Source organism: Akebia trifoliata, chromosome 8 (assembly GCF_017979445.1).
Source record: "Akebia trifoliata isolate Shusen 1 chromosome 8, ASM1797944v1, whole genome shotgun sequence".
NCBI classification, from domain to species: Eukaryota; Viridiplantae; Streptophyta; class Magnoliopsida; order Ranunculales; family Lardizabalaceae; genus Akebia; species Akebia trifoliata.
In genome coordinates this window covers 45,688,121-45,700,502 of record NC_141382.1, presented here as the reverse complement: position 1 = coordinate 45,700,502, position 12,382 = coordinate 45,688,121, and the positions used below count along the sequence as shown (strand labels likewise).

Sequence of the window (12,382 nt, the reverse complement as noted above, 5' to 3'; positions counted from 1 at the left end):
GTTGTTGCCACCTCAATTCCTTGGGATTCTATTGATAATCCCCATTGAAGAAAACACCAAAATCCCAAAGATCAAGAGAAACCTGAAGATCAACAGAAATTAAGAGAATCTCCATAAAGAAATCTGAAGAAAACTTCAAGAAACCTATAAAAATAAAATGAGCCAATGGAACATAAATCAATCTCCTTACATCAACTGAATACTGCATTATTCATTGTCTGACTTGAGCATTAAGAGGTTCTATATCAAGTACCCTGCCGGCATGAAGGGTTGGTTTCATTACCGCCTCACCAGGGAGTGCAGATAACATGAAGTAATGATTTATGAATGTTTCCAGTAGGTATTCTGAGTGCTTTTCCAAATGAAACCTAGAGTCCGTCAATACCATTTCAACCCAGTTCACTTTTGGTACACCGATCTTTGTGGCAAGTTCTACAAAATCTTGTTTTATTTTTGGTTGTAAACCCCCCATCTTATTTTCATTGGAAATAGAGATCCGACGTGTCAGGAGTTCTCCAACTGCCACAATTGAAAAAATCTAGCTCAAGCGCAATAAGCAATTTTTCATAATGGAATAAATGATGCAAGTTTTGTTGCCAGTGGAGTCTTTATTTACAAAATCGTAATACATGTAAACGAGAACTGCAATTAAATACTTCTTTTTCACTTGCCCCAACAAAGATACCAGGATTTGATGCCCAAGCCAAAAATGTAAAGCCATTGGCTTATCTCGCCATTAAGATCTCCTGTGGATGGTTTAGGAGAAAGACTCAGAGAGTGTAAACCTAAATGCTTGAGTCTTCTTGAGCACATATCTGCTATCATGGATTTCCCAACAAAGATTTAGAAATGTTCATCTTTTCCTTTGTAGAAATCTCGAATTCTTTCTCATTGTATAATTCGAATTGGCCTTGGAAGAAAAATCTCTTTCAGGTGAGCTTCTCAATCAGTGTATCCTCTTCGTCATCATCCCTATATGTTCCAAGATACGCCTCTTCACCTTCATCCTGATAAGAGAAACTCGGTTCATTATATACACAAAGAAAGGCCAATCTCAAAATAAAGATGGGATTCCTGTTAACTTGTAATTAATATTAAAAGTTAGGCTAGAAAACACACTCACGCACCTCCTCAAAGTCATCATCAGAATTATAAGCATCATTCAACCTTGAGTACAGTTTTTCGTTACCCGTTTCCTTAACAATCTCGATCTGATCCTGTAAAATTCATGGTGTCGGGAGAAATGGTCATAAGAAGACAGGTATGTTCATGTCATCAAACATAAATTACTCATCAATGAAAAGAAATCATACCAATTCAGATTTTAGCAACTCAATTCTATCCTGAAGATCTGAAATGTGATGCTTGAGTGCCTGCATATAGTAATGATTTGGTAACACAGTAAATTCTTGGAAGCAAGCAAAAAACGATAGCAGCTTTCAGAAGAAATGAATGAACAATAAAAAGGAGAGATTCTATTGTCACATCAACTTTGGCTAATGCCACCCCAATTCATATGTAAATCACCAAAGATTTAGCACACATCTTGGGGTGGCATTAGCAAAAGTTGGTGTGGCAATAGAAGCTCTCGTAAAAAGAATGCAATTTTACCTCACGTCTTTGAAGCTCGATTGAACGTGCTAATGCTTGCCTCCTTGTCAATAGATTCTTGGGCCTTATTGCTTGCGGACGTTGATAGTTCTTCCCACGGTAGATGATGATAGCATACCCTTTGGTTGTTTTGTCCAAAGATATTAATAAACCACCACTCTCGGCCTCAAGAGAGATTGCTATGTGCTTGACTTGTGGGAAACTCTTCCCCTTCACAAATATCTTGACAAGCTCCCGATACTTCCAATGTAAATGCATGTTTTCAACAGTCCCACCAAAGACTCCCCGCCTCCCTAAAAGAAGAAAACAGACACTCGTTTATTCTCCCATGTGTTCAGGGAATCAAACAGTTCCACTAACCAAGTGTTCTTCGATAGAGAAAATATTCCTCCTCTTGTTAACATCCTAAGTCAGGATAAAAGAGGTGTGCTCCACCTTTGATTGTAATGGCTAGCCTACCAGCTTGTATCTTTGTAGCTTTTGCCTTGTTAATTTAATCAGCTGGGGCCTGCATAAGGCCCCGATTACCTTCCATAAAAAGCACTCGTTTGAAGGGCTTGAACTCACACTCATCACTTCAAACCATTATGAAAAGAACCAAAAAAAGAGGACTTAGACCCATAGCTCAGTTGGTTTGACACATTGCAAAGCAACTTTGAGGTCATGGGCTCAAGTCCAGCTTACCCATAAAAAAACAAAACCAAAAAAGACAGTTATAATAATATAAGAGGGAGAGATTACCAAGAACCAAGAATGGTTTCATACTCAAACCAATTTTACGGAACAAAAATCTCTCCTCGTCAGTTATGGTTTCTAAATCAGTTGGGAGCTCTGTTGGATTTAGAGACTCCTGAACTTTTCCTAAAGCCCTTTCTGCCTTTTTGACCTTTTCTTGTGCCTGGTATAATCCAGAGTAGAAATCCAAAAATTGAGTAGTAGTCAATGAAATCAATAAAATGTGAAATTAGAGTAGCTTTCTTTAAGTCCCCACATTTACGACTGACGAACTCATTCTAATGCATCGAACTTACATGAGTGAGCTTTTTCTCGAGGTATCTGACTAGTGAAGCATGTTTCGATAATGCCAAATCCCTCTTCATTTTCTCTATATCCTCGCTGCTTGGTTGATTTCCCCAACGACTGTTTGCTGCCATGGTTTCAGCTAGGGTACCAGCCACCAATGGACCTATGGCAGCTTTAACATTTGAAACAGATAAGGCTGAAGCCCTCTGTCTTGCTTGCTCTTCTTCATCTTGTCGGAGATCCGCAAGTTTCTGCCTTTCAACCAATACGTTCGTAACTAAAGGTGGAAGGAAGTCATTACCCCGGTAAAAGACGATATAATCCTTGTTTCTAGAGACAAGTGTTCCTCCAGTCAGTTTCTGCATAAATGAAATGAAACTGGTCATGAACGAGTAGAAATTATTGCCACAAACATGCAGAATCTGATTTAAGATGTTATAGCAATCATATCATAATGGCAACAACAAAGGAGCATACAGGAGTGGAAGTTCTGATGGAAAACTATACACTTGTCCAACCTTTAAAATAAATAGCTATGTATCTATGTGTAACTACTATATTATTTTGAAAGGAAAATTTAATTCTTTCAAGAACTACATTTCTAGCATTTAATTTAATATTTGTACAAATCTTAGAAAACTACTAAGAAGTTCAAATTCTACTTATCCAAGTAAGGAAAGAAGAGTGAACTAATAATTCTTCATTTCACCCATTAAATCAATTTTTTCCACCAAACCAACATGACGCATAAATGGGAAGTGTTAGCATGTCATCGTCAATATTTTATTAAAACTCAATGCGTATTCCTAGGACATATATAGTATAAGCTTAGACTAAACCCTAAGAAGTGTGCATTCTAGAACATGATTAGGATTTCTTTGTAGTTAGCTATAGGGCATGGAAGTTGACCTTTCTAAGATCCAAGGAAATTTAGGGAATGCCTGCACCAAAAATGTTAAAAGGAATTTGAAGTTTTCAAATAAGGTAGAATGGTTCAGATTAGGAAAATTATATCTCAAGATATGATGCAACAAACTGTGCTTGGTCAATCACGAATTTATTGGGAACGTTCCTAGTGAGAGGAACAATCCCGCTAGGATAATTGGGATAGCTGCAATAGAAAATGCGCAGCTTTATACATCAGGGAGACGGACAACAAATTAACCACATAAAACAGGTTCAAACCAATCATATCAGCATTTCATATGATATCTAACATTCTACTTCATATTCAATCCATATATAAGTGCAGATTTTACTCTAGAAGAAATACTTAGACTACTATACTCAAGGACATGATATCTAAGTTTCTTTTGGTTCAAGCTCTTTAAAGAATTTTAAGGGTCTTTAGGGTGGTGGGATCAACTCACCACACACCTTACCAACTTCGCTAAGCTGGCACCTTCTTTTCGACCTTCTCCTGTTTGTTTCTTCCTTTATTTAAATGATGATTAAAATTATCAAAAGAAAAGAAAAATAAAAAGAAGTTAAAATGCTAAATATTGGTTACTTTGATTTCTTCTGCCATTCTCTCATTACAAGTATTCAGCACACCACGTTTAATGGCTATCTTTGCAATAGCACTTCTTTCCCATAGCTTCACCATAGCCATAGCTAAGCCTTGTAGTTCTCTGTTTCTTCCTACAAAAATTTAATCCCATTAGAAATATAATTTTAGAAGTAAAGGTAATTACATGAACATTATAGTATCATATAATCCTAAAAAGACCATTTATTACGTACCCAGAGCAAAATGAGGAGGCATTGTTCTTGCAAGCCTACGGTAAGATGTCATTTGCTTGTTTCCAAGACAATGTCTAATCCCAAAAGGAGAAGTCTAAATGGAGGTGTATAGCCAGGAATCACACAAGGAAGCAAGTCTGCATCAACAGGTTGCGGGTTACATCCTGACCAATCTTTGAATCGTGGACCCAACTCATCCAACAAATGGTTGTGATCACTTATATCCATCAATTGTACATCAGATGGACCGTTAGACGATTTCACAGAACCAGTACCAGAAGACTCTGTAGTTCTAACTGAGTCAGTCTGTTGTACATTCTCAACAGCATCAATAGTTGGATCTTTTAGGGGATGAGCAGCGTTCGGATTAGCTCGACTCTGATTAGTGTATGTTCGCACACAAGGAAGCTTGTAGGCAATTCCCCTGTACAACACAATTGTACTTCCAGACCTCCAGATCACCAGACCTCCAGTTTTACTCTGATTGAGCATAAAAGGTAATTTGTATCAAGAAACTAGTTGGCTTCTACGTAAGTAAAAAAAATCAATAGCTAATGAAAAGATAGGATGGATTTGCACAAAAGCAAACAAGTAAGCCATGGAAAATGGCAAGAACAGCACATACAAGTTTTTTTTTTTTTTTGGGATCAGTAAGCTTGCGTTGGAGGATCCCACTCTTTTATTAAAGAAATTAGTGAATGTAGTTACATGTTACATCATCAATAAAAATTTCCGCAAGCTCGTGAGGGACCGATGCAAAATCTGCAATAATAAAGTTAATGCTATTTTATCTTATACTGAAAGATGGTGCAATCCTAGCAATTACTCTAAAGATTTTGAGTGATAAAATAATCAAAATCAGAGATTTATAAGCTTCAACATTATCAAATTGGATCTCTTTTATAATTCGATTGTCTACTAGAAGCCGAAACGTCATAATGAGAACAAATTCAAGAAGCAAACAAAGACACCAAATGGTGCTAACCTCTAAGACCTCATGGGTCCTCTTCATATTAAGCACAGGTGGCCCTTCGAATTTCATCTTCACCACTTCATCTTCTTTCCACTTCTCATGAATTCTATCAACTAGTGCTTGTGTAATGCCCAAAGACCCGACTTTTATCCTCTCTTTCATCCTCAAAGCAACATTCCTAAGCCTCCGTAATTCAGGTTCAGGAATCGTCTTCTCTGCCAATTCTGTGTTGCTTCTTCTCCACTTCTCCCGATTCACCGACTCCAACTCCAAATCTCTATTCCTCTCCCATGGTAACGGAATTGAAACACCTTTACTTCTTAAACCCGAAGAATTGACAAAATGTTCAACCAACCCAGTATGCTTCTCATCCAAAGAAATACCATTAACTTCAAAGTTCATTTCTTTCTCTCCTACAAACTCAATTGGGGATGAACCTGAAAACCCTTCAAATTCTTGTTCCTCCTCAGACTTGCCATTAGTATCAGCAACCCTTTTCAAGTCTTCCAATTTTTCGCTTAATTCACCAAAATTTTCGCCTTCAAAACAACTATTTGGGGTAGTTTCAATTTCAGAATCAAAATGCGTTTTTCTTGGCTTGCTTCCATGAATCCAAGGAGGAGAAATTACACGATTTCTCATATTTTCCTTAGAAGAATTGGGTATTTGAGAAGAATGTTGTTGTTGTTGTTCTTCTTCTTCTTCTTCTTCTTCTTCATTTTCTTGTTGTTCTTGCTCTTGCCATGGAAATTTGAGTCTCTGTGAACCAATTTTTAGAGACCATTTATCACGAACTATGTCATGAAAACTGGGTCTGAGCTTTCTCTTCTTCTTTGGAGCCTTGTAGACGACTTTGGTCCTCTGGGGTTCCTCATTTTCAACTTCAATTGTCTGACAAGAACAATAAGTTTTGAGTTTGAGTGTTCTGAAGCTGTTTGAATAATTTTCTCTGGTTTGAAAAACCAGAAACGAAAGAGAAGAAGAAGAAGAAGAAGAAGAAGAGAAAAAGAGAGAAGAAGTGAAGAAATTCAGTGGACATGGAGAGAGCGCCATATTCACTCTCAGACACAGACTGTAGTCTAGGTTTTGATTGGGTGATAGACAATAAAGATTATAGATAAAAGATATGGTCTATTATCACTATGTCTAGTATATCTTCTCAAACAGAACAAGCTGCAAACAAACAACCCCTAAACATCGCTCCTAATTGGAGGGATTTGAAATTCAATCCACGATTTATTCCACATAGGGCTATGTTTATCAACGGTTGGGGTTCGGTTCGGATCAGAGATGTTCTCGATAAGAATCGGATCGGATTTGAAAATCTAGTACAGTAGTAAGGATGCAACTTGGTCCGGCTCAATCCGAGAGTCGAATCAAACCGATAGGTTTGGACTGGTTTGGTTCAGTGTGGAATAATCTACGGTTCGGTTCTTGATTCAAGGCTTGTATAGAACTGAATAAAATCGTGGATCGAACCCCTAATCACTTACTATTTTTAAGGAGTTGAGACATATATTAATGATTTTTTATTATAGATAAATTAATGATTTTTTATATGAAATTTCAGGTTCATTCTTTATTTATTTATTTCTATTAAAAATATATTGCTTCAAAATAAATTTATAGGATATTGGCAACCCATAGAACCAATCCGAATCAAATCAAATCAACCTTAGTTCAATTTGTTTTGATTGGGTGTTTTATGGACAATTCGGTTCAATTGTGATTCTTATTCGATTTCAATTTGGCCCTAAATCAAGCCAAGTTGCACCCTTATATAGTAGTATGTATTGGGCAGGGTCCTTATTAGATTGGATTCTTATCGATCTCAATAGTTGGATCCATATCTGATCCGACAGCAATCGGATTGGGTCTCAAAGGGACCAAAACCATTTTGATATAGAGAATATTGGTATCTGTCGTATATCCGAACAAAATGTATTATATTACATAGAGTCTGACTAGCCTTGATAAGGGTTCTTGGGCTCACCTTGTGGCATCCAAAAACATTGTCTGATACTTTGGGGTTGTAGAGGACAAAATTCAATTGATTTCGAAAATTTTATAAAAAAAACAGTTTTTGTTCCGAAGAATTAAACTATCAAATATGATAGAATTCAGTTTTTGTTGATTCTATGTTTCACTCAATTCTTACCAAGGTTTGTGGTTCGCCACTCTAGAGTTCGTACGTGTAGGTCTAAAGTTTGTAGGCTTAGATAATTTGTTTCTTCATTCGCTTCGTTTTCTTGGATTGGTTCAATTGCTTAGTTTGTTTGTGTGTGTATATATACATAGCTAAGGTGACAACAGGTCAAGTCATGTTGAGGTAAGAGTATTATGAAAATTTACCTAATAAAAAACGACCCATTTAATAATAGGTATACTTGATCCAACCCATACATAACTTGTTTAATAAAATTTTAATTTATATTGAAAAAAATAAGTTCCGTATCCACCACAAAAAATAAAGAGAGTTGTTATTACCACACTGATTTTTTACTAACACCACACCAATTATGTGCAATTCTTTGGTGATTTATATAAGAATTGGTGTTGCATTAGTAAAAGTTGGTGTGGCAATAGTAACTCTCAAAATAAAATATCATTACTAAAAATAAGTCACACAACCATAAATTAAGTTTAATATAGAAAAATAACTTTCTTTTTTATTTATTTTTTCAAAATTTATATAATTTTGTCCTTTACAACCATGTGGTGTGAGATCATATTTTTGGATGTCATAAGATGATGTTAGCAAAAAACTTTCATTACTCAGTAAGGAAAGTGATTTTCATTATTATTAGCATTATTGGCTAAGCAAAATATATTTCATTATCACATGAACATACTAGCCTTACTTACTAAGAATCTTAAATCTACTTGGGGGTTGTTTTGCTCACATGAATTGTTTTATTTGAAATCAAACACTACATACCTCTAGAATTTAATATTAAAAAAAAAAAGTTACAAAAATATAAATTAATAAATAACTTAATAAAGAAAGTGTTTTTTTCCCTAATTAAAAGTTTAACCATTAATTATTTGAAAAAATTATCTTAAAACTCTCTATATTTTATAGAGTATGAAGAAAAAAAATATTATGAAAAAATTCTAGGAAATTCTTGCAAAAAAGTGGGTAATTTAAAAAGTTCTTACAGATGATATATTTAAGAATACACATTAAGGCAGAATAACTAAACGTGTCAAAACATGTTAACCGGTTGACGCTCCTAACCCGACCCGACCCGACCCAGTTAATAATCTTGTTAGACAAGTTGACACTATTATAACCCAAACCGAATTAGACTTGACTCAAATCCAATAATTTTTTGTCGTTTTTGAGTCATGTTAAGATTGTTACCCCTTATATATGGATAGCATTTGACAATCAATGTTGGGAGTCAAAATTTGTCTTATATGACTTAAAAGTTTTGTATTGGACTAATTTTTGGGGATGATGGATTCTATGGTGAGGAGATCATCCCCAAAAAAATCAATACAATCTAAGCTTCTAAGCTCATCAAAAGTGGTTTACAAATTAACAGTTGAAAATTAATGATTCATAATTTTAAACCACTTTAAATAGGGTTAGAAGTTTTAGATTAGGCAGACTGTTTGTGAGGATGATCTCCTCAGCATTCTAAAACTTCTAACCCATACAGGACATATGTGTTGACTGTCGAACGAGACCCTATATATATATGATTTCATTCAGGGGACAATGTTAGGGAGGCAAAATTTGTCCTATATAACTTAAAAGTTTCGGATTCGGCTTATTTTTTGTAAGGATGGTCTCTATGGAGAAGAGATCATCCTCACAAAAAATTAGCCCAATTTGCAACCTTTAACCCTGTCAAAAGTGGTTTAGAATTGTGGATCATCGATTTAATACCGTTAAAATGTAAACCACTTTTGATGAGCTTAGAGGTTTTCTAATTGGGATGATTTTTTGTGAGTATGATCTTCTCACCATAGAGATCATTATATATATAGTATGGAGTGAGGTTCACATTTGGGTAAGGTGGACTACTTGTTAGTCCAAATGACAACTCAGTCCTTTCATTTGTGGTCTAGATTGGGTTTGAAAAAATAATCCAAAAAATAAAATAAAATAAAATTTGGAGCCAAATCTGAAAATGGATGACCATTGAACTCCTAGATTTATAATTTAAATCAACACTGAAAAAATTTATTTTTTCAATTATGTTTTTTTGGGAGTTCATAAAATGTTTTCATGTTCTACATATATGTGACTGTCAATGTTGTATTTAGGGCTACATAGACATGTGGTCCATAGAAATAGATGATTATTCAATCCATATAAACTCATCTCATATATATATATGGGTCAGGTTCAAGGGCCATATGAGAAAACTTTCGTTTTTCAAAATAAGGGTTAGAGGTTTTGGATTGAGCTGATTTTTTGCAAGGATGGTCACTATGATGAGAAGATCATCCTCACAAAACATCAGCTCAATCAGAAACTTCTAAATCCATCAAAAGTGATTTACAAATTAGTGATAAAAATTGGTAAAAAATCGACGGTCCACATTCTAAATCACTTTTAATGGGGTTAGAAGTTTCAGATTGGGCTGATTTTTTTTTTTTTTTGGATGATCTTCTCATCATAGAGATCATCCTCACAAAAAAATCAGCTCAATCCAAAATTTCTAACCCATATTTTAAAATTTTATTTACCGTCGAAAGTTTTCTTATATGTTTTCTCATATGGCCCTTGAACCTGACCCTATATATATATATGGTAATGTTCGACAAACAATGTTAGGGATACAACAGGAAACTACATTTGCCCTATATGACTTAAAAGTTTTGGATTGGACTGATTTTCCATGTGAGTACATCATCTTCACACAAAAAATCAGTCCAATCCAAAATTTTATAACCCTATCAAAAGTGGTTTAGAATTGTGAATCATCAATTTTTTACTGTTAATTGATAAATCATTTTTGATGGGTTTAGAAGTTTCAAATTGGGCTGAATTTTTGTGAGGATGACTTCCTCCTCATAGATATCACCCTCACAAAAAATCAGGAAAATCTCGAACTTTTAAGTCATATAGGACAAATTGTGTCTTACAAGCAGACAAATTATAAGTACAATTGGTTAACATAGTGCTATTTATCATTAAAAATGATGGTTATTAAAGCAATAAAATAGGTGAATTTTAGAAAGGTAAATAAAAAGCTCTTTGAATCTCTCAATTAATTTGGATAATTGATTTGTAGTTGATGAGACTTCAAAATTTAGTGATTTATATCCCATAAACTTCCATAACGATAAGAAACTGTGTAAGAGGGTGGAATTAGATGTGTTGCTTTGATGGGACCTAGCTTTGTCTTTAGCTTGTATGGCCTTTCAGATGGTGGCTTGCTTCTCTTCCCTTAAGAAATTTTGATTTTGTTATCAAAATACTTGAGTTAACATTTTATGAAGTGTTGTTGATGTTCTGTTACTAGAATTTTATGTATACTTTGATTATATGTTCAATTGACTCCAATATCTAAACTTTCATCTGCCAGTCCTAGTAAACAAATCTGAAAATTTTACAAAGATTAATTAGTACAATTGAAAAGTTTCGTAACATATAAGTAAGAACAAGTTCATTTTCTTACATTAAAATGATAATTTTATAATGGCCCCTTGCTAATAAGATGAGGGGAAAAAAATCCTTATTTTCGTAATATGAATGAATAAAAGGGTACTAATCTTTTGAAACGACATTGCATCTCTTCCAAGTGAAAAATGAAATCTTTTGCAAAGTTAAACTTCAATGGTAACAATTATATATAAATGATGATAATCATCTAATAAGTATGGAGTGATTTGTCATGTTAAATGGGCATGACCATATGTAATAAGCATGTGCCATATGTTAAAAATAACAAAAAATAAAAGAAAAAAAAAATGAGATTCCCCTACTACTTAGGGCTCTTTACGTATATACGGTAGATTCCATGAGTCATGAAGAATGACTAAATAGAGACAAAATCCAACAATTAGGTTTTGTAATATCCTGGTATAAATCTCGACGGTTGGAATTTTTTTTTACTATTTACATGGTCGAGACTATATGTTTTCTCGTGAGATCAGATAATGCAAAATTCAGCAATTGTTTTTGATAGGTTCATTTTCAGATGCTCTTAGTGGGCAAGATATGGCAATTTAAGAAGTCTAATTTTTTTTGCCTTTTTCTTATTAACCTTAATTTTTCAATATTAACAAGCTATTTAAATTATATGCAACACCACCAAAAGTATCTCTTCTCCATCATGAAAGACATTTATTATTCTTCTAAATGTCTTCTTTCCTAAATTTCTATGATCATCTTTTAAAAAGCATATTCATAAGGCTTATAACTTATGCCTCAAATTTCTTAAAACACTCTGGAAAGAAAATAATCAATGATCTTCACTACTCCAAAGGCAAGAAAAGAAAAGATGCACCAACGCATCTATGCAATGTTATGTAATTTTAGACTGGACTTTTGACTCTACTTTCTTCATATAAGGTCTAGAATTTATTTATTTATGTATAAGCCGGACTTGAACCCCCACAGCCTCAGAGTTGAAATTGAAATATGTAGAAATATTATGGCAACACCAAAATATTCCAATATTTTTAAAACCCTAAGACCAAAAATTTGTAATATTGTTTGGGCTGTAGTTCAATTTGGAGAAAGAATACTTCAAAATACGCGTCATTTCCATGTACCTATCAAGATCTCATCCTGACACCAAGAAGAAATCAAACATCAAATTTATAGTTCTTGACCATTAGATTTTTTTAGAGTAAAAAAACAAAGATTTTATTGAGGAAAAAAAAAAAAAGATGGTCGAGATGACGAAGATACAAAGGAAAAACCAACCCAAAACTCAAAAGACAATCAAATACAACAAATGCAATCCCATCTACCCACAAAATAATCAAAGAGAATTACTCTAAATTCCTTGAAAACCTAACATCAACAAAACAAGAGTCATGACAGATTTAATCAGGTCCTATGTCTTC

The 12,382-nt window shown here is 34.2% G+C and overlaps 1 protein-coding gene across 1 annotated transcript; it reads right to left on the bottom strand.

Moving 5' to 3' along the window:
* Positions 1-539: 539 nt before the first annotated feature.
* On the bottom strand, positions 540-6,425 carry LOC147397159 (CRS1 / YhbY (CRM) domain-containing protein). Its single transcript, XM_086452659.1, is given in 10 exon segments — positions 540-1,007; positions 1,128-1,217; positions 1,314-1,373; positions 1,612-1,904; positions 2,353-2,509; positions 2,643-2,993; positions 4,145-4,275; positions 4,378-4,467; positions 4,470-4,857; positions 5,363-6,425. Coding segments are annotated over 10 exon segments (2,679 nt in total). The 5' UTR covers positions 6,404-6,425; the 3' UTR covers positions 540-929.
* Positions 6,426-12,382: the final 5,957 nt, after the last annotated feature.